The sequence below is a fragment of the Delphinapterus leucas genome, chromosome 5, assembly GCF_059928025.1.
Source record: "Delphinapterus leucas isolate spDelLeu-1000000601 "Yukka" chromosome 5, BTC_Dleu_Yukka2, whole genome shotgun sequence".
NCBI classification, from domain to species: Eukaryota; Metazoa; Chordata; class Mammalia; order Artiodactyla; family Monodontidae; genus Delphinapterus; species Delphinapterus leucas.
The window spans coordinates 34,878,546-34,905,984 of record NC_143133.1 but is presented as its reverse complement, the minus strand read 5'-3'; the positions used below and the strand labels follow the sequence as shown (position 1 = coordinate 34,905,984).

Here is a 27,439-nt window from a genome sequence, read left to right as displayed (position 1 = left end):
GATAAAGGCCTTTTCCATATGGTCAAAGTATATAAGCTATAGATCAAGTCATCTATTAGTGCTTGGATGTACACTTGAAGCTCAAATATTCATACGTATAAATAGACATCTCAATAATATGTAAATATAGCTAAAATGTTCAAATTATATGAAGAAAATTAATACATTTGGGGAGCAAATTGTATGCATAATTTTCAAAACAGTCCTTTAAATGACTGCAAGTAAGACAGAGTGAAGTGTTATTAACTTATTAAAAGAGCCCCTAAAATGCTCAAAAGATTCCATGTAGCTTCCCCAAATCCCCTGATTCCCAGAGAAGAGGTTAAGTATTAGAAGACGCTGAGTCACTAAATTCAAATGCAACTGTACAATGGTGGCAGAATCTTTTACACGAAAGATGTTTAATAACCTACAGTGATCCTTAGCTACTGGGGGCATGAATTAAACTCTATCAACTAAAAGCAACACACACATATGCACACACAGGTTAATCTATCTGTCTCCACCCCCCCACACACACATGTTAATTCAATATTAATAGAATTATAAATATAAATAAAAAATTATAAATAAAATTATATGGTAATTCACGGAAAGGTGAGAAAAGTTCTTGAAGGCTACAATGAATAAGAATTTTCAGCTACATATGTTTTATGATGGCATCAAAGGTTAAACAGTGCCATTTAAATGTTGTTCTTTTCCAACCTCCCTTCCAACTGTGCAGTTTTCCTGAAGCCATATAATTTTAAATAGAAGATCATTTTTCAGAAAAGTCATAAGCAGAAGATCATAATTCAAACCAGGCAACCAGATTCTCCTAACTTCTAACTATCAAAGAAGTCAGTAACTCAGTCCTGTATTAAAAATGCTTTACATGTAGTCTTTACATGATTAGAATAGCTTTTAAAAGTGTTGTTCTTAGAAAGAGACATGGACACTGCTTCCAATTTGTGAAATTACAACACCTGTTGACCAGAATGATTTTTGTCATAAGGAACATACTATAAACAAAGCACAGACTTAGACTTAAAAGATAGTTGACATTTCATTTTATATAAATACATGGAAAATAAGAAATATTGACTTAAAAACTGGCCAAAAAAACTGAATTGCATAGGAACAAAGATAGATCTTAAGCCAAGATATTAGAATAAAAGATTAGAAACAAAATTTCCAAATAAGCAAAAATGTCCTACATAGCTATGATACTTATGGAGTGTACGCAAATAAAACCTTCAATTTGTGTTCACTGTGTTTACTGCAAATAACATTTTTTCTCCATTAAAAAAAGAGTGGAAACAAAATGGGGAATAACCTCTGCATAAAACATGTCAACTAAAACAACTGCTACCAATAAACATACTTGAAAAAAATGCATGATTTTCCAGAAACCATATGAAATTATTATCTGGTTCAATGTCTAAATAAGTTATAGAGCTCCCCTCTCCTCCCTTTTTGGTTAATTCAAACTATTTTGAAGAATTATTCTCTTATCATTACATATAAACCTCCAAGTATTTGTGTCCTTGAAGATGTCAAGTAAGGAAAGTATTATCTTTGAAAATCCAGTTTTATATTTTTGCCATATTGTTGCTTACACCAAAATATAACAAAGAAGCATAGCAACTCACCTGCAAAATTGCTGAGTATCCAGAAACTCTCAAGTTTCAAGTTTCCTAATTCATCTTTCTCACACTATGTAATCCAATTCTGTTGCCATGGCCAAGATATTTTATATTAGTGATATTATTCTGACAGAGCACATCCTGAAATTTATAAAATTTACAAAAATCTTCTAATGTGGTCTTTTTTCTGTGAACACGAACTCTTTCAATTGTTTAATGTTCCATGTTTGCAACCATATTAATGATTTCCAAGATATAATACTGTGTTCTATGTTTCCTGTAGTTTATGAAGCATCAAAAAAGTGTTAATAAGCAGCATGGGTGGACCGCAATATTCCACAATAAAAAAAAGTAACAATCTCAGAGTATTTCTGGGAGTGGCTGAAGATAGAATTCCAGTGTTGCACATTTCTTCATGCATCTTAATGCTTTCAAGTATTATCACCAGGACTTTTCATTCACAGCACAAGGAATTCATGGGATGCTTTCTCCTGGCACGCTTACGAAGAAGGAAGGAAAAAAGTTTAGATACGTTCATTTCTTCTTCTATTAAGGGGACTTTTTAAAGCTTTCAACAAAAATATATCATTTAGAAATATGAAAAGGATCATGTTCTTTTTTTCCTTTTTTAAAAATATATAAGAAAGACAAAATATATGAAGAAAAAAGATGAACAAAACCGGAATATTTTATGAAAAATTTATATACAGTATTCATTCTGCTGACATAAGGGCAAGTGTAGAATTAAAAATGGTTTTATCATAAAAAAATTAGACTTTCAGGATCTCAGGATCATATGCCGATTACTTAAAATCTCACAAATAAAAATTTGTTCATGGAAAAAGAGATCTTTTGAATACTAAAGTCCTTTATTCAACAACACAGAAATTTCACAAAAACAACTTTACTGGGCAAATTGAATGTGTTTTTTTTTTTTAAGTTTTTTTTTTTTTTTTTTTTACAGTTTTGTACATGCCCCGTAAGTAATTTTCTTTAATAAATACACTGTTTTCCAAAACTGCTTTTTTAATAATTGCACAAGCATACATACACCTTACACAAATATCTATTAGAAAATTTAATAGATAACTGCACAGTTCAGAATAGGAGAACACTGTGAAAGGAGTACATTTTGTGGCCCATGTTCCTGAAATATCTCTGACTTCCTCACAGTTGTGAAAATGGAATCCCTCCTAACAAAGTAGCTGTCTTTTATTCACTAGGAATACAGATCTCAGTGTGAAACTGCCGAATTTAATAAAAACAAAATCTGAAACATTTAGCTGTACATGAGAACCAACTGTTTGATATCACTGTGAATCTAGCCATGATCAAAGACCCACTACAGCTTTTTGCTGAACATATTTGACCCTGAATAGTGTGCTCATTTAACTGCTTTCCTTTTTTCATTATTTGATTACAGATACTACCAGCTTAAAGACTTTATTTGCTTTAGTATTAATTATACAACTTACATGCCAGGGGTTCTGAATGAAAGGAAGGGAATATTCCTTTCTTTTAGTGATTGCTTAATATTAATTCATAGGAAGCCTACCATCTCTTGCTCCCTATAAATGTATTTAGAAGAAGAAAGTTGGGTGTTGGGAATTAAGCAACCAGGAGACATTTTTATACACTCTTACCCTGGGGGAAGACTATTACTGTTTTTTCTCCCAAGGATGGACACATTTCTACTTGTAAATATGCCTCTACTTATGCACAGACAGGCAGAATCCATCAGAAAGCCACTTTGGGTTGAAGGCCTGGAAGGAGAAAGATTTGCACTCTGATGTTCTTGTGATGTTAGGGTGCTGAGTGACAGCTGACAAAGGAATGGGTCCACTGTACTACATGCCAACACCCCAAATACTTTCCATGGTCTCCCCAAATCCTGACAGAATATGGCATCTCCTCATCTACACCTAGAGAAGGCAAGACTCCTGTGTACACAGATAGACCTCTCGTACATGGTTTTTTTATTTGGCTTATCTGATATGTAATTTGTAAGATGTAATTTTTAATCAGATCTACATCTGATCGCTATCTTCTGAATTTTCTTGATACTGAATATGAAACATACAGTGAGGAACTTTTAAAAGTTACATTTCATTGGTATTTTAGAATCATGAAAAATGTAAATCTTTCAATCCCTCAGGGCTGTAATGATACGCTTTACAAGTTCTCGATACATTGACTTACAGGGGAGATAACTGAGGGGAGGCTGGAAGAGTAATATCTTTCAACATCACCAAAGAGAACCATATATGCACCCTACATTATATAAATACAGTTTAACCAAAAGCATAAAAAAATGGGCGGTTTAAAAAAGAACAATGTCAAGAATAAAAACACATAAGAGAATTCAAGAAAAGCTGCACTTCTCCATATCAATAATCAACAGATTTTCTTTCATTAAAAAATTGAATTGACATGTAAAAACACGACATTTTACAATATACAGATTCATTAATTCTTTAAGAAAACAAACAAAAACACACCAGACATGCAATACTAGCATGTATTTTAGACTCACAGTACATTGCTATGAGATCTTTATATGTTACCGTATGCCTAATGCAGCCTGAATAAAAGTTTGTTTCAATTCTGAAATAACAATCATCATTTTCCAAAAAGCCAGGCAACCTTACCATTCAAATGTGAAAGTAAGTTTCCACTTACTTGCAATTCATTAGCAAATTGGTTAAAAAAAAGTCAAATAAAATAAAAAATGGAACAAGAAAGAACTCATACAGCTCTCATTGGTCCCACAGCAGAAATAGAAATTCCAACTAGAACCTTCAAAGGAATATACATCAGGTAGAAAGCTATCTCAAAATTAATATACATCACGTTTTAATTTGTGATAATTCTCTTCTCTAAACATGGATAAGTGTAATACATAATGAATTTTCTTCAACAAGTCTACTTGACAGTAACTGTAGACCTTGCATTCAGATCCTAGGCAAGTTAAGTCACATTGTTTTTCACACTGGCGTTTGTTAAGTGCCTTCTCCACACCCAACGATGAAGTGCTCTTTCTGAGTTTAAAAAAGTCTCCTCTGTCCGTATTATTTCCCATTCAAAACTACAACTAGCCTTTTAAAATTATTCATGTTAGTTTTTCTAAAACTTTACAGTCCTTTTCATCACCCTTTCTCTTCTCAAGTTATTTTTCTTCACATAATCCATGTTGCTAACTTTTCAGCAGGTTTATGGATGTCACGGGCTACAATAGCTGGCTAGTGACTAGAGGACAAAAGTTACAGTAACATGGCAGCTTGGATACTCTATGTGTTTTTGCTAAACTCCGTTTTATTCCTGACGCTGAAAATAGTCTTTCTAATCTGGCAGAAGAAAAAAAAAAAAAGAAAGAAAGGAAGAAAACTCTTAGGGATCATGTCATCACAAACATTTGTCCTAATGGGACAGCCTTAAGAACCCTGACTGCCAGAAGAAAACCAAACGCTACCTGAAAAGGTAGCACGGGTCCTATGAAGCATTAGCTCCTTTTGTTTAGGGGCTGTTTGCATTTATGGAATTCCACAGACTGTGGTCCTGCCTTCTCAGGAATGAAAGCATCCAGTGACAAAAATGGGAATGGAAGCAATGGAACATTCCACTGAGGGCCTAGGGGAAGGCCACCACTGCAACCAGGAGGCTGTGAGAAAGGAAGATAAAAAGAGATTTAAAAGCCTCACTTTCATGAATGTATTTCATTCTTTTGAATTTAAAAACGTACCTAGCCATGCCTCATGCAGGAGGCCTTTACGTATTCAAATTTTAAAACAAAACTACCCTTTTAATATCATACATGGAATTTAAACATTTGGGTACATTTTATTAAGTGTTTATTTATTTTCTACCAAAAAAAAAAAGAGCAAAAAATAGACAAACAAAAAAATACATACAACCCATGTTGGGCTGGGGAAAAATAAAGTCAGTCATAAATTTCTCCCCTAAGATATGATACTTTATCCTGTATCCTAGAAAACAGTTTAAAGAAAAAAAAAGTATACAACTGATTCTGCATGTTCCAACTACTCTGAGTACTCCGCCTTACAGTGCCACCCGAGACAAGTCAACTACACTAAGGATTTGGGAGGTATACCCTTCTGTACAGCTCGTTTGTAAGCAATGCAAGTGCATAACCACTACTCTAATATAGTGCTCAAAAGATTAATTGAAACTTTCCTAACATCTTCCCCTCTTAGAACAATACAACTGAAGGTAATTGCTGGATGCATCATCATCTTTTAGTCTCATAAAACTTGGCATCAAGTCTCTACGGAAAGATGCATGGCAAAACATGCCACTGCTGTTGCTGCTCCTAGAAACAACTGGCAAAAAATATTTAAAGCTAAAATTTATTGCTCCAGATTTAACTCGCAGAACCAGACTGTTGTGTACAAACTGTTAATCTCCATAGATGCTCAGAGATGATTGTCTCCTTGTGTCTAAACACACAAAATACAAGCTGCTATCTGTACAGTTTACAGTACTGAAACACATATATTTGAAAATGAAGTATAGATATGTACTTTGCAAAGATACATGATTTTACAGCAGGGGCTTTTACCCAAACTTATTTTTTACAGCCACTTTCAAAATAGACAACAACTTCACTAGGATAGCTAAATTACATCAAAGAAAGAATCAGGGTATTGAAAGTAAATAGACTGGCCAATTCCCCAAGCTCCCAGATTATTTTTATATGTCTTTTTTCTTTTCTTTTCCTTTTTTTTTTTTTTTTGAAGAAACCCCTATACATAAAATGAAAATAATATCTGGATATTTTCTTCGGTGGTGGACTAAAAGCAGTTTCTTAAAACGAGACACTTAGTTTGCCTTTCACTTCCAAATGCCTTGAGAATAAGATACGCTACTGCTTTAAAAGAACCATCGGAACGCTTCAGCGCTGGGAACAGGCGTTCTCTATAAAAAAAGAGCAAGAAAACAAGTTAAGCTTTCTTTCTGTGTCAATAATAAAATGAGATTTTTCTCCTTTCCACTTCAGTGATATTTTCAGTCAGCTATACACAACATAATGACTTGTATATTTCAACATTTAATAAAAAAATAAATGTTTAATCTTAGAATATTACAAAAATTAGAGTATTGAATTTAATGATAATTTACTAAATATAATGATTAAAACATATTGGTCTAAAAAATATAGGACACACAGCCTAGAACATGGATGGCAATCAGAAGAAAGGGGGAGGTTCAAACTATTAGCCAATAGTAGGAAGACCAGATACAGTATATACTTACATCAGCCTTACATAGGCTGCATTTTTTTTTTTAATTTTTTTAAAATTTTTTTTCCCGCCCCCCCCATAGGCTGCATTTTAAGTACGCTTGCTAGAGCCAGCAAGCGTACTTAAAATCTGTATCTGCTACATACATATGCAGCCTGTGTAAGGCTAATGTTCAGAATTCAGTGAAGTAATTTCTTTATTCTGGAGAGTTTCTTTTACGACAGGACAACAAATATAACATCAATATTACGTCTATATTTAATAACTACTAATGCTAAACATTCCTACATATAATGGAATGAGAACTATACAGACAAAATATACCACTATTTTAAAATGTCTGCATTTGCAACAAATTAATGTCATATATATGAGACAAACTTATAACTAACCAATGATACTCAATGGAGCATAACGATCCTTTTGCACCAGAAAAATACTATAGTTTTCCAAAGGAGTAATAAGCCAGCACTAAATGTATGAGCAATCCTTTTAACGAGAAGCTTACAGTTACTGTGGGGTTTTTCGTTGGATAAACAGTAGTTAAACTATCAAATTTTCCTTTATTTATTAACGTTACAGTAATTCATCATGCCATACTCCTCTTTATAAAACAGAATCACATGAGTACATATTGATGATACATGAGGAAAAACAAGCTAAGAGTAAATTTTCCCGTAGGGCAAAAAGAAGTTGATTTTCTTCCTTAGACCTGTCCAACAAGCCTGTGTAGCCTATAAGACAGCTGCTATAGACTAGTAAGTATGTAAATTGGTATGTTGAATATTACCAAAATACTGAGTAGGTATAAAAGAACACACACACACACACACACACACACACACACAACCCTTGTAAACACATCTTAAGACAGTGTTAACAGCACTTGAATTTTCAAAAAATACATGAAAAATTCTACTACAAACACTCTTTAATAATTGAGCTTAGCTTTTATTTACTTTCTCATATATGACTTATTTGGTTGACAAAGTCCTACTGCAGCAATGTCATCTAAAAATAAAACTGTGTTAATTGAGATGTCAAACGAAATTTAAATGAATAAAATAACCATTTTGGCTTATCTGTATTAAATAGAAGTTTAAAAAAACTGTGCTCATAGTCAACATGATACATTTCACAATGAACGTGTTAAGAACAAACTAACGCTGTCTAATTCAAGTTTACATACAGGTATACAAAAAATATTAAAACTTGTGAATATTTTCTAAAATCACAAACAAAAAGGTCCATTATTCCCAGAAAAATAGTACTGACTCACATTGTACTCCCTACTCCTCATGGGTTAATCTGTCTTCTTCTCGCCAGTTCACTACGCATACCTGGATCCCCATCATTTGACTTGGTTGGTGAGAAAAACCCCTTTACTACTTTTAAAAAAGTAACTTTTAAATGATATATGTAATTATATATGCTCATTACACTTATTTAATCATTATTAAAAGTACTGTATGAAATAATAAGAAAATATATTCATTCATCTTAATATTCGTGCTTTACACACACACATATATATATATAAGCAGTAAATGAAAACCTAGTTTACACCAGATGCTAACTTGCTGCCTGATGCCAGCTAAGAATAAATTTTATATAAGTATGCATACTTATATAAATGTAGTCATTTTTAACAAGATATTACACTTATTTAATCATTATTAAAAGTACTGTATGAAATAATAAGAAAATATATTCATTCATCTTAATATTCGTGCTTTACACACACACATATATATATAAGCAGTAAATGAAAACCTAGTTTACACCAGATGCTAACTTGCTGCCTGATGCCAACTAAGAATAAATTTTATATAAGTATGCATACTTATATAAATGTAGTCATTTTTAACAAGATAAGTTAGATCTAAGCATATCCATGCATTGCAGAATCACACATGAAAAATAAACATGTGCATATATATCCATATATATTCACATTTATGTGTACAGTATGTGACAAAGAGATGCCAACTTACTCTCAGATGCCAACTGGAAATAAGACTGTAAGTATATACTTATATATCTTGTATCCTGATAAACATATATGTTTATGAAGATAAACAGAAGAAATGTATGGAGCACATTTTTTAAATGAGATGAACTCCTTATGTCTTAGTTTCATTTTTAAATCTCTCTTCCAATTCTTGGCTCTTCCTGTGCCCCTTTCCACCACTCGATTTCATCTGCAATATTTAGGAAAAGCAAGCTTTATAAAATGCCACCCGAGATCAAAGGTCATTGTTGTGAGGAAAAAGATAATCGCTTCTCAATGCTTGTTAGCACTAAATAGTAATTAGATAATGCCGATATGAGAAAAGCAGAGAGCTAGTTTTCTTTACTGACATGACCTGTCACAAAATTGCACTGTGATGTGTACATATTAGTATGTATCTCCAAAAATAAGAATACAGACAATTCATTGCTACAGGGAAAGGGAGAAGGTAAGCAGGGATGCACCTATTAAAAATTATTTCTCCCTTATATTAAGATCTTTGAGGTTGAACCCTAAAAATGATTAGTTGGGAAATCACCTAAAATATGTGAGAAAATTTAGGAAAACCACCGGTGCATTAATTGGAACAAATCTTCAAGGCATTCACCAGAAACTTGAAGTGAGGATTCTCTAAGTTTCATTTCAGGGTTAAAAAAAAAACAAAACTCTTCAGCATCCCGCAGGCCACACAAAACAGATGTATATCCAATCTCCTGCCCAATTTTCACTGGGCTCACTGGAAATTTCCTTAAGGCCTGGATTGATTCTTTTAAGCCAGAATGGGGGTAGCAACGCTGTTTTCATATGTAAACCATTGGGTTAAATTATGGGTTCTAATTAAGTCTGTCCTAATTTGGGGACATATCTTCTCTAATGAGGTCATCTTTGTAAGAGGACTTCTATTTTAAATGGTTGGGGGGCTTCACCACACCAATGTGGTGGATCAAGCACCCTAACCAGCTACTTTCAGGTTATATAAATTCAAGAGTCCCAGCTGGGGAATCACATTCTTGATGAGATTACAGTGACTTTCTGGATCTCAGTGATGCTTGCAGGAAATCGTTATCCTGAGTGACAGGGAAGCCAGATTCTCCAGGAAGTGAAGGGGGTGGGGAGGTAAAGAACAGAATTGAGTTGATCAGCATTGTTTAAGGCAGTCTTCACCGCTCACACCGGTGCAAACACTGGCAAACAGCAGCCTTGCTCCCAGGAGGCCTGGGGAGAAACCTGCAGCCCCCAGTTCTTCTGGTACTGCTGTAAATTATGGTGTTCCAGGGAATTCACCCCTACAAGAGCCAGACCCAGAATGACCTTCAAGTTTAAAGGAATGCCTTCTGTTTTCCTCCTAAATAACTTTAAAAGGCAAATTATTGAATAAAATAATTATATAATCCAAACCTAAGTACGTTTTACATTTACTTCTTTAAAAAAATGAATACAAAAATTATCAATATGTCTCTGGCAGAAATGTATTTCAGCTTGATTTTCATTAAATCAGCAATGAAGAAATAATTAAATGACCTAAAATCAGTAAACATCCCCAAATCCGCTACCTTAAGAATTTGAGCATAACTTTCTCTTTTGGTGCTTGGTAGGCAGTCATGTGAACTGTGGTATCTTTAGGTCGGGCATGCACCTACATACTCTTGTTTAAAATATGTCAAGCCTAATAAAAACTCATCTCCTAAAATCTCATCTCCTAAAAACTGAAATCTATACTTTCCTACATATGAATTTATATGGGATTGGCTATTCACGTCTAGCTAGATACAATATGTAAAATGTTGCAGTATTCAGGACACCAAACAAAACTAATCATTTTTAATAAAGCTAGACATGAGTTTTTAAAGAGCAAATAAAAGACAACTCGATGCTGAAATTCACTTCAGAATGCATAAAAGTTATAAATTGAGATAATAATTAAGACATTAGCAAATTCTGTAACTAAAGTTAACTATATCTTTCCAATATTTATTCATGTAGTTTCTAATCCAAAAGTCTCAGTGATTCACATAGGCCTTCAGAATTCTATTGTGAAACAGGATGGCTCTAATACAATACTTCCCAAGCTGAAGTCAGTATTTTGGGGTACCATTATTCTTAGATTAATCAAAAAATAATTTCCTGTTTCCCCATTTATTATTAATTAAAGAAACATAAACACCCAATCATTTTCCGATCCCCATATAATTATGGGAAGTATGCTTTTTCCAACCAAAAGCAAAGCAATTTCGAATTGTAGTTAGCCAATACAGCTTCTTATAAACTCTTTTGTAATACATATATTTCAAATAAAAACTTTTGTTTTCACTGTGAGAAGCTCCACTATAAGTTTCTTAGACTTCTGAGCATCTAAGTCCTTGAAATTGGAACCCCTCACCGCATTTGATTTACCTCTTTGCACTAGAACTTGAAAACCTTAATGAATCACTGAAATTCTGCAACAGGAAGTACATGAATAAATATGACAAAAAAAGAATAGCAGGAATCATTGTTTGCCTTTAGACATTTGATTATATTTTGTTTTGGCTTCATATGAAACTTTCAAACTTTGGGGTATTGTGCCTGAACAAAAGGAAAAGGATTCCTCATGGTTAAAAAAAAAACTACTTTTTTTCTGATTTGATTCACAAAAAATGCTAAAATATCAAGTTATATAGGTTCTTAATTTTTGTACCAACAAAATTTCAAAACCTAATTGGAGAAATGGAAAATTGTATTACATATACTGTACAATATTGTGAATGTGAAGGCACACACACATGCACATTATTACAAATTTGGATGATCAGTAGTTATGGTCTAAAATGATACCTAGTAAATGTTAGAGACTCCCCAAGATGTTTTAGGCAAAAATATTTTTCTATATCCTATTTACAAATAGTATATTTTAAAAACCATAATCCAATAACTATAGTAGAATTATTAGCAAGCACAGGTATAGCATAGTTCAGTAAGTTTGAGAGAACAATTAATTTATGATAAATGATAAACTCACAGCCCAATAATTTACTGTTATAATAAAAAATAACTTTATATTTTAACAATTCCAATATTTTAAAATATATGGATTAATATAAGTATACACTGTTTCCCCTTTTCAAAGTACACCTAACTTACTTTCTCATTCTGTCCTGTTGTAATTTACATGTATCATATATGTGCTGTCTACCAGATTAATTTTTCTCATAATTCAGATTCATTCATCATATAACTGTACAAGTCTTTGGTATGCTCACACCTTATTTTGGCCATGATCCAGATGTAAACTTAAAACACCTATCAAATACCACTAATGGGAATATTAGACCCCTCTTTTAAAGGGAGAAAGCACCAAATAAGTAACTGCATAACTTTTATGTCTCACATTTTTGGGGGTCTTAAATGTGATTATAAGGAGCATTCCACTTTTCTGGTTTCCAAACTGACATTTGGGGCCAGGATTTCTCTGATTAATGGTGGAACTAGAGATGGCTTTTTCATTAGGATTGATTCCCTGTGGGCTATTGCTCCTGCTACTTCTTCTGCCTTGCAAATATGAGGGCTCTTCCTCTTCCCCCCTCCTATGAGAACACCACCACCCTCCCCATCACCACTGTGATGGCATGACTTTAAACTTAGCTAACTTTTGTAAATGGAAAGATGAGATTATATACTATGTTGGAAAGGTGCTAAATCAAGTCAATATGGTGGTAGAGCCAGTAAGGAAAACAACTGTCCAAAGGTGTGTGTGTGTGTATATGGGGAAGGAGTGGGTTGGTAGGAAGAGAAGTAACAGTTTGACACCAAGATTCCCACTGGCCCAGAAGTGGCCAAAAAAGGCACCCACTTTTGGCCTCAGTATCTAATGTAACTACTTGATTTAGGCAAGTGTCTTGATTAATGCTATATAGGACTATATTTCAATTGCTTTTGGTAAAATCACTTCAAACCACATCCTTCCAACAATAAGCAAATTTATTGTGTTACACATGGGTAGTTTAGTGATTAAAATATTCTTGGATTTATAAAAATAAACTATAATAGGGATGGTACCAGGATAAGCAGAAAGAGAAAAAATTTTCAACAATCCATAAATTTAAAAGATGCTTTTGAAAAAATATTTTATATATTATTTTTAACCTATGTATAAGAGGAAGTGTGAAAGGAAATTAAAAGTAAAATTGGTATTAAAAAAGCAAAAATCAGGTTAATAAAATCAATACTGTCAAGAATGATTAAAATATCTAGAGTTAATTTTATTTATATATGCCAATGTTTAAATCTTTATGAAAAAATATATGGTTATATGATAGTGAATCTGAATAGACATACATATATATGAATGTATGAATTCATATATATATATATATATATATATATATATATATATATATATATATGGCAGACACAAGTTAAATAATTCTATCTCCCCTCAAAGTCACTCTACTGATTCCTGTTGACTACAACAATACCTTTAGGTGAGATCATTGCTAATTAGCTATTGAAAACACCACCAGCATTCTTTTCATGACCAAGTTGTTGGACAATTTTTTTAAATTTTGGTTATTTTTTTAAAGCAGACAGTGAACTGTCACCTTTTATTGAAGAGAAGAAATATTCACATAAAATGTGAAGAAATGGGAGGTCAGTTAAAAAACTTGAGGTAATTTTTTTTTAATTTTTTTTGAGGTGATTTTTAAAACCATCAAAGCCATGATTTGGACAGCCTCTAACTTCTATTCAAATAAAATACAATAGTTACACCTAATCTCTATAAGAAATTCAAATTATGGTGCTTCTTTTTGATTATTAGAGATGTGGGAATTTGAGAAATATTCATTTTTTTCTATATTACATAAAAAGTGAAAATAAGTTTAATAGAAAATTCCTCTTGGGCTAAGTTCTATAATATTTTGAATGTAGTCACTGAACTTCATTTGGTTCAGTATCTTCTATGACAAAAAGCCAACCACTGAGATAGACCCAGTCTAGAAACCAAAGCATGTTTTATGTCCATTAATTGCTTGGAGGAATTTAGAGAAAATTCCAAGCATTTCACAGTCATTAGATATTATCAGCAAAATAATGTACTTGATTAAAACTATACTTCTGAGAATCACATGTTGCTTGGAGTATTTCTTTAAAAACAAAAAACTTTTTAATAACCGCAATTGCCATTACACTGAATGTTTAAATTCACAGTCATGCTGACTTCTTGGTTTCTTCCCTTAATTTTCTGTTTAAATAATAAAATTAAAAGGTATATAGTCAACAATTTTAATTTAATCAAGTTATTACATGTTACTTGGCTCTTTAGAAATGTATTTTGGTTAATCTCCCTCATTAAGAGGGCATACACTCTGAAGCAGTCTACATTAACACGGTATCACCATATCTTGTTCTAGAGCAAGTCCTTAATTTAAGAGTCAAATTTCTCCTCAGGGAATTTCCAGGTACTACTTCTTTTTCTATGTGTATCATGTACTCCATCTTCATGCAAACAGAGTCACAATCGCATAGTTAACTAACTAGTAGAGTAAATTAATAAGCCTAACCTTTTTCAGGCACAGGATTTATAAGCTGTAGTGATTAATATTCTTTTCATCATTTTTCTGGACTCTTTTCTATATGTGCAATTCTGTATTTTCCAGGAAATTCTCTGTATAACGCCTTAAAAATTACACTGATATTTTTGAACAGTTAGTTGTTTATAGATGCTGATGGCCTGTATCTCCCTAAACGCCATCATCAATTTTTAGCATCAGTTTTCCCATCTTGGCATTTCTATGTTTCTAATTACAAACTTGAGCAAATTACTCTTAAAGAGAAATTAGGAGGAAAAAAAATCTAGTTAGTTTACATGAAACTATTTTATCCACTATGGTAAATGAAAAGAAAAAATGCTGAGTGGTTCTAGTGAATCTAAACCCAGACTCATGGCATCTTTAAAATAAAATTTGAGGCATTAACCATTTCTACTAATTTCTTATTTAAACCAGACTCAAAAAGATGACCTTGAACATGACAATCCTTTCTGCCAACATGCTCCTTTCTCATTTCTCTTTAATCTATAACACTACAGTCTGCCTGTCTTCCCTCTCTCCCTCCCTCCCTTTCTTCTTTTCTTCCTTCCTTTATTTCTTTCTTTCAATATAGCTCTTTCTCTTATTCAGGTCATACAAGGGTTTCCAGTACTCTGTAAAATATGCTTCATATAACAAGACATACTGTAGATTCTCAGTATGTTCAAGGCAAGAATTCCTTTTTCTTTTCTTATTCCTTGAAAAATTCTGGAGTACTAATAGAAAACTTAATACTACACAACATAACCACATGAGGTAGCCAAGTAGAAATCACAGATAGCAGTATGTGTTTCTTATCTAGATCTGGGAACAACTAGGCCAAGGATGAATTAAGGAATCCCAAGGCTTTTAAATAGGTGTGAGATTGCTTTCAGAGTTTTCTAAAGTTACAATTATATCACTTGAAATGCGTCCATTATTTGGGGCTGAGAATTAAGAATGTAAGTAGGGAGCTAATTATCTTGGATGAAAGATTAAGATGTAGAATTAGGGAATGACATAGGTATTTTAAAAAGGCAGTTAGGAATAAAGAAAAGTTTGAGTTCCTTAAGCGAAGATGTGTGTATGTGTATGTGTATGTATCCACAGCACTTACTACAAATCTCAGAAAATAACAGTTCCTACCTAAAGATATGTTGAATTGAATTGAATTTATCAAGGGTTTGCCATGTGTTTAGTATATACCATGAATTCATGAATATACCTTATAGGTACAGACCTGCCTAGGAGAAGTAAAGACACACTGCTTATAGAAACACATTTACATTTTACTCTTTATCTTGGTAACATTGTTCCATTTACAAATGTAATTTCTTTCCTCACTACAGATTTGTTCAATAGTGTTGTGGCTGTCACTAAACTAGTGTTTTTCAAGCTTTTTTGACTGCAATCAACAGTTGGAAATACATTCTACATAGCAGCCTAGTACATGCATACACATACATTTATGTGTACATACATAACTGAAACAAAAGTTTAACAATATGTACTCTTACTACATGTGATACACATATATTTTCTGCTCCATTCCATTCTATTCTATGTTCTAAAAATCCTGGCGATAAGCCAACACACTGGTTTTCATGGACCACTGATGTGTTGTCACCTGCAGTTTGCAAAACACAGCTTCACACCATACAAATAACATGTACATGTGAAAAGCATCACATGAGGAAAATCCAAACCACTCCACTTCATAACGCATTTAACTCTATGGATAGCAGCCTTACATAGAAGAACCAATATGTATATCCTTTGGCATTTTAAAGGCTAGTGTTCTCTATTTTGTTTTTCATGACTGACAATTAGAGCACACTGAGTGTTTCTGAGAAGATGCCACATCTCACTTTGCATTCATCTACATACAACTGAGAATTTTATCTCTTTTCCTCATTCTCGACTCCATTAAAACCATCCCTGATCTCATTTAACCTATAAACAAGAACATTTCCCATAGAGAAGTCTTTGCCCAGCACAGTTATTTTTCTGCCACTGATTCACCATCACTCATAATCATCATTTCCAATTAAATCTATATAGTCTATTATTCTTTTAAAAATTTATTTCATCTCTTTTCACTCTGTAAAGTTTTAAAGAAAATACATCTTCTCCAGAATTTGCCAGATTTGCTGAAATACACAGAAATGCCCGTGACTCTTCCTGCTCTATAAACATTTATCCCTTTCTTCTATCATCCTACTTGATCTCTATCCTTTTGATACTATCAATCATCCAGAGGTTTTTTTTAAGTCCTTGAGCAAGAAGCAGCACTTTCACCACAGTTTCCCCCATAGTTTGACACTTTTCTTCACTTGCTCCAGAACGTCCTCTGAAATATGAGTTTAGATGAATATGACACCTAAATGGAATCCCATCTTCCACCCATCTTGGAAGTATTCAGTTACACTCGGGAGTTATTCTACCAAATGTTTCAAAGGCATAAGTAAACATAATAACATCAGCTAAAACACAATCTGTTTTTCCTTGTCTCTAATTCAGCTGCCACTCCACTGAACTTTAGACTCAGCTCTGACTCCCTAACCAAATGTATTGAGTCAAGCATGAAAACATTATCTCCCCCCTTTATTCTTTCCATTCTCTGCAAAACGTCTATAACTGCTTCAGCAGTTATAGTCAGCAAAGCAGACTTCCATACCCTATCCTGACAGAACTTCTTCTAGATACTGCATTGCACCTTGGCTTGAATATCTCTTTCTCCTTCATTTTTAAAGCTTTCTTGGTTAGTATTCCAAATCTTTTAGGGCTTATCACTATTTTCTCCCAGAAAACCAACAGCGTTTTCTATTATTGCTCACTAACTTTCTTCATTTCATAAATAGTCTCTTCTTATTAAAAAGAAAAAAGAAAAAGCTCTGCGTAGTCGCTTCACTTTTTAATCTCAAAAATGTGTATCTACCTGTTTAACTTCCTACACACTCACTCTCACACACACACACCCCATCTTCAAAAACAAGAGTAACTCTACAATTTTCCAGTGTTTGTAAATATGTTCTCCAACCAGAATCTGTGACAAGCATTTAACCATTTCTTACAATGATTTTCTTAAACTCACAAATGCACATTTAGAACAACTCCTGTGTCTGTCCAAATAAAGGAAATAGTAGCCAAAAAAAGGTATTGAGTTGAAACGCACATACACACACACACACACACACACACACACACAAAATCTATTAAAAGATACAGAAATTTATGGTAGTGGTGTGCCTTTGGTGAGGAAGGAGGATTTGTTTATCAGGTTTATCTCTTTCCAAGTGAAATCATGCCAGATGTTTGGTGAACTGGATGATTAAGACAAATATTCAGAAAACTCAAAGCCACAAAATAGTCTACATGGGCTTTAATTTCTGATAACTGTAAGTAACTTGTTGGTATACTGAATTATCTGTAAATGTAATTGTCTTCTCCTCTACTTTTTATTGATGACTTTAAATTAGGAACGAGAAATCGTATAGCATCTTTCAGTATACAAAGAACATGAACCTACACACAATATTAAAAGTTGTAGTGAAGGTTGGTATTACTATGTCCATTTCACAGATGAGGAAATAAAGTTCAGAGAAGTAATGCTGATGTAGCTAATATTGTTCAACTGGTAAGTTACTTGAAACTAGTGGCTCTTCCCACAATCTATCACCTAAATGTAGCCACAAGGGCCCAAATATTATTTTTAATTATAAAATAAGTGAAAAGCCAAGAAACTAGTAGTTTATTTTTTCTAAATATAATTTATATTTGGTTTTATATCAGCCAAAGAAATGCATATTTAGCTATTAGTTCTTTGGAAAAGCAGTTGTTTGCTTTGCCACTGTCTTCTGAGTAAGAAATGTAACGTGATATTGATAGGTTAAAGATCAAAAAAATAGAAAAACAAAAAAATTTCACAGGTTCGCTCTCATACCTGGCTATGGATTCTTATGCTCTTGAAATAAATTAAGAGAAAGCCTTGAAGTTTCACAGAGAAAAAAATATTTCTCATAATGTTTTAGAGTAGAAGTTAACAAGCCTGCTGGGATCCTTTTAGCCCCTGCAGAGCTAAGTCTTCAACATTATTAAATGTCTGTCGCATCTGAAGTATGCTGCAACATAACTCAATAAACAACAGAAAACATGTGATGCTGAATAGAGGGAGGCTTTTCGATTACCCTGCAGAATAATTCAATTTCAGGACAGGTGTTTGCATGTGATGGAACAAGATATGACTGAAGCATAAAACCACCTGTGTGTCCCTCCCTCAATATTTTGAAACTACTAAGGATAATAGCATAAATGCTAGATGAAAAAGTATGTTAAGAATGAGCAGAAGCATTGCAGCACAAATGAAGGAATACAATTATGCATGCACAAAATCCTCAAAATTTACACTGATCCCACCAAAGAAAGTACTGTCTTGAAAACAGGTTTTTGTTAAAAAAAAAAAAAAAAAAAAAAAAAGATATTATCTAGAGTGCTCTACTTCCCCAGCCAAGATCATCTGACGTTCTAATTGGTGACTGAAAAATCACACTTATAAAGGTGAAAGATTTTACCATTATTTTGGGCTCATTTTTGCTTTTAAAAAACTAATCCAAAAATAAGAGGAAGGGCTTCCCTGGTGGCGCAGTGGTTGAGAGTCCGCCTGCCGATGCAGGGAACACGGGTTCATGTCCCGGTCCGGGAAGATCCCACATGCCGCGGAGCGGCTGGGCCCGTGAGCCATGGCCGCTGAGCCTGCGCGTCCGGAGCCTGTGCTCCGCAGTGGGAGAGGACACAACAGTGAGAGGCCCGCGTACCGCAAAAAAATAAAAATATAAAAAAATAAAAAATAAAATAAAATAAAGAGGAAAACTGAAAGAGAAGTAGTCCTTTCTCCAACTTGCATATTTACATGGGCCTTTCAATAAATCTTGAATTTAACCTACTAATTTAAGTAGATATTTTTATATGATGAATGAGCTCATTTTTAATATTTGTAAAATGTGAATAAAAATAAATGTAAGAGACTGAAGCATATCCAGGCTTGTGAAACTTATTGGATAGTAGGACATTTTGTTACATTTTTCCAAAGCAAAATTAAAAAGTGAATTGTTTTCTGGTAAAAGTAAACTACATATTCAATCTGACCAATTGAGATTGAACAGTAAGTTCTAAGAGCACCAACTACTTCAGATGAGTTTTTTTTTAAGATACACTTCAACCTGTTCCTGGGGAACACTCCAGTAGTTTTTTGGTTTACGTTTATATCCAGTGTCTCCAGGATCACCCTGACATAGTTCTTCAGTCTCCAACCTTGTACTCTAGAACAAATATGGATGAAATGCCCATGTCTTTTTACACACCTTTCAGTTTTTAGTCTTACAGACTATTTTACTAAATTGTCCTGTATTTGTCAATCTGTAAGTCTGCACTGTGCAAAATTCTTAATTATTCACCCGGGAGAACAGTTGATTAAAACTAATGAAAATATGCAGCAATGCTTCAGTAATCAATTCATTAAAAAGTTTAAAAATCAAGTAACTTTTCTTTCCTTCATCACTAGATATACTTTCCATTCTCACTTAAAATATCCAAATACTTTTATATGATTAAAGTCTAAAGTTTGTTGTTGTTATTGGCTTTTTGATTATTTTTATTTTGTTTAATGATGGCTGAACTTCAAACAAACATTCTTATAGGATAATTTACAAATGCTTTTAATTGCTTTTATTCTACTATTCCTAATTGCCATCCAAAAGATTGGTTAGAATTTGCATGATGTTTGGATGAGAAGGGGTATGATTTTCATTTAGGAATTATTTTAAAATATGTGGTTCTTTTAAAAACAACTTTGACTAACTTGTATTAAATCTAGTGATGGAAAGAATCTCACTGGACTTGCATTACACTTTGATGTCTTGGCAACAAATCTATTTTCTGCCTTTAGTCAAAGGTGAACTTTTCTGAGCTTTTTTCCTTAGCATTTATGAAATTCAGATTCTTTTCCCTATGTTATTTCTATATTATATTCTACTGTTAATCTACTATCATTTGGTTTGAATTTCTTGAAAAGTTTCCTCTTTCCTTTTGATTAAAACAAAAATGTGTATTTTTATACTGGGATGTTTTTGATTCTTAAAACTGAAAACCCATTTTTGAACTATGATATAAAATGACAAACTGTTGTATGTTGCAGTTTAAGATACGAAACGTTTGTATTTTACCTGTAGGTTTTTTTTTGTCACAAACTTCCAAATCTTATATGACATGTTCAATTGTTGACCGGTTTTGTTATTTAACCATACAGGGTCTGAGTTGGAGTGACACACCTATTTTATGTGTGGTCTACAAATGAAAAGGTGGGGAAGCAGGTGCCACCTTCCTGCAAAAATCGCAGACAATGCTCTGTCCAGAATTTTACAATTGCCATTTGTGTGATTGAAGCTCTTAGAACTTAACGTCGTATATAGGAAATGTGTCCCTCCTCCCTTAGAACACTCTTCGAAATCCAGTTACCAAGCATGGGGCAATATCTGGATGCTTTCCACGAGACCTCTTAGGACCTCAACCTAGCTTGCGGAAAATTATTTGGGGCCCGTTCATTCAGCAGATAAATTTTTAAAAGAGAGAAAAGAAAAGAAAGAAGATGAGATTATCCTTTTTCCTGACTTTCCAGTTTCTCAGTCTCTTCACTCTAATGTTCTTCCAACTCCTGCCTCTAGCTCACAGAAAGCCTGGGTGGCAGCGGTATGTACACTCAGCAGAGAGCCAAGAGCGGGGGCAGGGAAGTCTCCCAAGGCACTGCTTACTAATGTAATTCCATAAATCAGCTAATGGGAGAGAAACCAGATCTGTGTGGTCTCTAATGCTGTCCCACAGAGATCAATCATGTCACCTGAACAATGTTCAGGGACTACGAGGCTGGGGTTACCCACGGGACAATTTTCTCCCTTGAGTCATATCAGGTTGGGAGATTTAAAAAAAGTTAGATCTTAGTATCAGAAATGTAACTGCTGTGAATATAAAAACTACAGGATTCCCTTTGTATGAGATTACCTTTGTGTGAGACAAAGGTCGGTCATATAATGTATTATCATACTATGTAATCACATTTCTTAAAATATATGGGAACTTAATATTGATCATTGAGGATACAAGTTTTTAAGATAAGTTTTGTTGCACAGGGGCATACAGAATTTGTAATGACTGCTTTGAATAATCAGTGATAATTTTTTTAGTAGAGTAATTCACTAAATGAATAGTCTTATATGCAACTATACAGTGCACAGTATCATAGGAAAACTAAGTTTGTTTTATGTGCATTGTTATCATATGGAATACTATAAAGGGGTGATTTTATTAATATATTTTAAAGGAATTAAGATGCTCTTAACATGAGGCTAAGCAGGAAAACGTGGAAATAAGTAAAGCAGTTTTAAAAGGAATGCCAGAGGGGAGGCTTTAAAAAATGTGGGCAAGAATCCCAACACATCTATGTGAATCTGTCTTAATTTCAGTTTACTTACCCTGAGAATCTGATTACGCCTCCAGTATTTAGCATGAGAATAAGTCAAAGGGAAAGAAGAGCACATGGGGCTTGAAGTGATAAATAAGAATAGTAGTGATGACTATAATCCAGATGTTAATTGGTGTCCATAATTTAAAGTCAACAAATATTAGCTACTGAACTTACACCTGAAATCCACAGGTAATATCCATAATGAATCCCCAAATCACTATCCTTAGCCAGGGAGTCTACCTGACACCTAAAACATCTCCACAGATGATAAGTTACAGAAACCAAATTAGAGAGGGAAGCAGGTCAGCAGGGGTACTTTTCACCATCCCACAACCACTGCTCCAGCTTTGGTTCAGTCATGTAAACCCTGTCACTCTGACATGCATCCAGCTGGTTTCCTACAACCATAACTGTGTGGTTACACATGTGCTTAAGGCAATCATGCTGCCTTTGCCGCTTTAAAATGACCTAGATAGAATGTTAGCCAATTAAAATTTTTAAAAAAACAAAACTTTTTCTTTCTTTCTGCCAAATTGCATTCCATTAAGAATCTCAGCTTTGAACCAAGAACAATTCTCTGGTAGGAAGGGGTGTATAGCTAGGAGAACATCTTCAGAGAGCTCTACAAAGAGAGAAATGTGTTTCCCCTCCCATCCACACCCCAGTTTCTGAAGATCAACAGAATTTTAAAAGAGAAGAAAAAGTAATACTATGGAATTTTGTGATCAAAAAGCCTAAGAAACTTAAGGATCATGATAAGTTTGTGGGAAAACTATCAAAAGGAAGAAAAAAGGAAACTTATGAAATTTGTTTAGACTAATAAATCAGCATAGAAACTTGTGCAGAAAACCTCTTGGTACTCACATTAAACTCGTTCAGAGAGGTTACTTACTAAATAAATGAGAATTATTCAGTGGTCCTATCTACTACATACCCTAAATTGGGATGAAGGCAGTGCATGAGTCTAGCAAAAGATGAAGGCCACTTAGCAACACCAAATCTATAATTCTAGATTTTATAATCCTAGATACTATAGTTCGAGAGGAAAAAAAAAAAAGCTATGTAGTGCTATCAACTGGGCAATAACAGGAGGCTTTAGTATGAACTGAATTTTAACTGCCCATGGGCCTTAGAGACCTAGAGAAGTTATATTAATCCAGAGAAGATCATTGAAAGCTAAAAACTAATTTTTGCCACCTAAGAAAACACATGGACCTACGCCTTTATAATTGCTATTATCTTTGCTTAAGCAGAGTTGCCAAAGGAAATGTAATAAACCACCCTGGAGTAAAGTCAAACTTTCAACAGAGATGGGTTCTTTTATAAAGAGGAATCAATGCAATATTTTGATGGAATTGATCATAATCAATAATGATATCAATATAAATTGATTTTGAGGGAATTCCAAAGTGCTATTTGTTTTGACTTATATTAATACAACTTAAAAAAAAACTGTATCTTACTTGTGTTCAAACATGCAAAGATCTTTAACTCTTTTCCCTTCTCCTTTTAAAGACCAGTCCTTCTTGGAGAAAACTCCTTTAAGCCACGTTCACAATTTTTTAAAAGAATGTGCAGATTTCCCTCTGATGATAACTTGTGAGAACCACTCTCAGCCTACAATCCAGCCCATTGAATATTCCCTAATGCTAAATCCACCACCTATATATGAACACTTAGCCATCTACTCTGTAAATTATATCAAGAGGCTAAATATGATTACCTGTTCATATTTCTTTACTAAATATACCACCAAACCCATTTACCTCTGATTTTCCATTTTTTCCCCTTTTGTTTTGATCAGGTCACCATATGAAATTTCCACCAAACACATCAATCTTTGTATTTAACATAATTAAAAGCCTAATTTAACAAGTAATTTAGTGATAATCTGTACGTTGTCTGTTTTAAGGGCATATAGGAAAAAGAAACTATTATTGACCAAATAGGGTGTCCAACAAAACAGTGCTTGGTGTATAGAACAATTTTGTGACTACAAAATGGTTAATCTGCTAAATGCAGAACCTCAAATTTATATTTTTTGTAACTGAGTTTTAGGAATCATTCGTTTCTAAGCTATGTAAGACATTCTTAAATAAAATTACCATCACTTGCTACAAATTGTATCTATTCTAAGTCATCTCTCCTTAAAACTGCAAATGGTGTTCAGCTTTCTATACTATATCCACTTTCCGGAAAAATACCAAGTATGCAGAAAATAAAATGAGGAAACAAACATTTTGTCATGGTAAGGAGAAAAATTATCCTAGAAGAGGGTAGAAAATCCCCTTTTGAATTAATGTATTTCCGTTTCAATGATTACTCTGTGTGTGTGTGTGTGTGTGTTAATGGGAATGTAGGCTTGTGTGCCACAAACTGTGTCCTCACTATTACAACTGGGCCACTAATAAGTCTCGCCCAATAAAAGTATATAGAATGTTATGTGTCCCACCCTTTGGGCAGAGATGCTTTTAAAAATAATAATAAGGGGGGAGGGGCCATTTTGAACCACCAAGGGAAATTTCTGACCATATTGAATGTGAAACTTCTGATTTTTCAAACCAATTACATTAGTTTTCCTCCCGGAGCTAAAAAGGAGGGGCGCCCTCCCCATATGGAGGGCGGTTCCAGGCGAAGTGCAGCTGGGGAGGGTGGCGGAGAGGCCATGACCTCCGCAAACCACCTACAACTGTATCTTACAACCTGAATGAAGCTTAAGGAAAGGGGTACTGCGTCTTGAAGCCAGACACGAAGCCCTGAAGGGGTGAGGACAGGGGAGTGAGGAGGGAGGGGGGGAGACTGGGAAACAAGAAATCATCTCCTCTGACCTCTAGCGAAGTGCCAGGTTTTTTCTTTAGCTCTTCACATTTTCTAAATTTGCAGATCTGGTGTCCCGTTTTGCGGTTCCTGCAACTGCTGCAGACGCCACAGTTGATGAGCCTCTTGCAGGGCACGCAGACCCCACACCTTTTCCTCTTCTTCTTGGCCGGGTTGGCTCCGCCAGCTCCCCCCGAGGAGGACGAAGAGGAGGAGGAATGATTCTGCGGGCAGTCTGCCAGATTGGCAATTTGAAACGCACTGTCTGTGACGGCTGCTGAGGCTGCTGCGGGGGAGTGAAGGGCTGTCATGACGATGACCCCTGGAGGTAATGAGATGCCCCCTAAAGCCGGGATAGCGGAAAAAGTCCCCACGCGCTCGGGGAGATTCATTATCTCTGCTTCAGCAGCGCCGCATTTGAGCTTGTTCATGCATTCCCCCGCCAAAGGTCTGCAGTGTTCGGGGGATAAGGTGGAGAGGAAATTAGTATTTGCCATTTGCAACGACGGCTCTGGCGGGCAGCCAGCTTTCCCCAGCCTCTGGGAGTCGTTTCGGTGGTGCATGCTGGTCCTGCTGCCGCCGCCGCCGCCGCCGCCGCCGCCGCCGCCGCCGCCGCCGCCGCCACCGCCGGTGGGGAGGATCGCCGAGGAGGCGGCGGAGGAGGAGGCGGCGGCGGAGGAGGATTTCCTGCTGCCCCCGCCGCCCCCGCCGCCGCCCCCGCCGCCGCCGCCTCCGCCGCCTCCGCCTCCGCCGCCCCCGCCACTGCCCCAGAGCATGGCGGTGGCGGCGGCGGCGGTGGCCGCGTTGTCGCAGTTCCAGGGGGACATGCCGATGCGCGCGGCGGCCGCGGCGGCGGCGGCGCTGCTGGGGAAGATGGGGGTGGTGATGCGCGCGATCTTGGCCGCCTGCGGGAAGGCGCCCCCGTTGGTCTTGTAGAAGGAGGTGGCAAAGGAGCGGTAGCGCTCCATCTCCGAGTTGTAATCCACAAGGCTGTTCAGGGCCCCCTCGGGCAGGTGGCTTTCCTTGGGCAAGCCCGGGGCCTCCGGGCTCGGCCCGGGCTCCACGCAGACATTGGTGTTCATGGTACAGGGGGGGAAGAAGGGGTGCAGGGTGGAAGTGGGGACCGTCTGGTCCGACACCTGGGTGGGAAAGGGGGGAAGGTGGGGGGGAGGGAAGGGGGTGATGGTGGTGCCGGGGTGGGGGCCGAGGCGGGAGGGGAAAGTGGGTCCGGGTGGGGAGAGCAAGGTGAGGACTGCTTTATTCCTCTCTGGGGCGCATTTCCACAGACGGTGAATTCCCAGGTAGCGTCTTCCTTTGCATTATCCTCCAACTGTTACAACTAAAATAAAGAAAGTCATTCCAACAAGCAGCACGAGGAAAAAGATGGACAAATAAATAAACAGCCTCCCTCACTACCCCACCGCAGACGCTGAAAGCTCCCACATTCTTCGTCAGGTCGTTTGCATAACAATCATCAAGACGTGACCCCCCCCATTCCCATCCTTCCCCCACGCTCCCAGGCCCGCTTTCTCCCTCCCCACAGCACACCACGGCTCCTCCCCCCTATTCTTATAACCCTCCTGAGAAAATGTATTAATAGCCAGGATACCCAGGGAAAGAGGAAAGACAGGGGTGACAAATGCCGAGGGAAAAGGGCAATTGGAGTGCTTAAAGACATGCAAATCAGGGGTGGGAGGGCGATACTACCTATAAGCAGAGGGCATTTAAACATTTTGAAATGTATGAACAAGTGCTGCCTGGGCATGCAAATGCTCTAAAGTAGAAAACTGCTATGGCCCTATGAGGAAAATGAACAGGAAATTAGCAAATGAAGTACTGAGAAAGTCTGCAATACATCCGAGTATAAACTGTAAGCAAACACAATACAACTGAGAGCTAAGAGACTGCCCACATACAATCTGAACTAAAGAGGCAGGGAGAAAAGAACTACCAGCTGCCACAGTGTCCTTGTGTGTCTGCGGTCATTAGTTTGAATCCCAGCACAGCTGGCTCTGTTAGGGTCTTAATTCAATGGACCAAGGACGGGTCTCAATTGTACAAGCCATTTGGTGGTGGGGCTTGGAGGGGGTAAGAGGGTGGCGTTCTACTTGTTTAAAAGAAAGAAAAGAAAGATGGACTAGACTAAAAAAATTTTTTAATAATACAAAAAAATGTCAAAGGTTTTAAACCAAGTGCCTGCAGTCTCTGTAAGAATATTCCCAATAATTCCTAATGGAGACTCCAGTCTATTCCCAAGACAAGAGGAAAGCATGGACTTTTTGAGGATCTCTCACAGTCACTGATTTTTTTACATTGAGTAAAAGTAGGGGGGAATCATTTAAGGTGTTCCATGAAGAAATAATCATTAAAATGTTTTTTTTTTCTTTTGCTCTGTTTTACAGGAAAGTTTAATGTTAACTGGGTATTTGCATTCATCTCTTTGCTTACAGGCCATTATTATGCTTAGGAAGAGGTATTTTAGTTGTTTATCACAGAGGGAGAGGTACATCACAGCCTTTTGAGAAGTAAAGCAAAAACATAAAGTGTATATTAACCTAAAAAACCAGTTTCTTTGTTTCCAGATTTTTTTTGGGGGGGCAGAATATCTTTTTGTGACATCTTCTGAAGCCCACATATTGGTCTAGAATGTGGAGTTCAGGGAATTTTAA

The 27,439-nt window shown here is 35.8% G+C and overlaps 1 protein-coding gene across 1 annotated transcript; it reads right to left on the bottom strand.

The window, feature by feature from the left end:
* Positions 1–25,867, bottom strand: CXXC4 (CXXC finger protein 4). Its single transcript, XM_022567066.3, has 2 exons — positions 24,782–25,867; positions 1–6,557 (listed from the first exon to the last, which is right to left on the bottom strand). Exons 1-2 carry the CDS (start codon positions 25,850–25,852, stop codon positions 6,513–6,515), a joined length of 1,116 nt encoding a protein of 371 aa, XP_022422774.2. The 5' UTR covers positions 25,853–25,867; the 3' UTR covers positions 1–6,512.
* Positions 25,868–27,439: the final 1,572 nt, after the last annotated feature.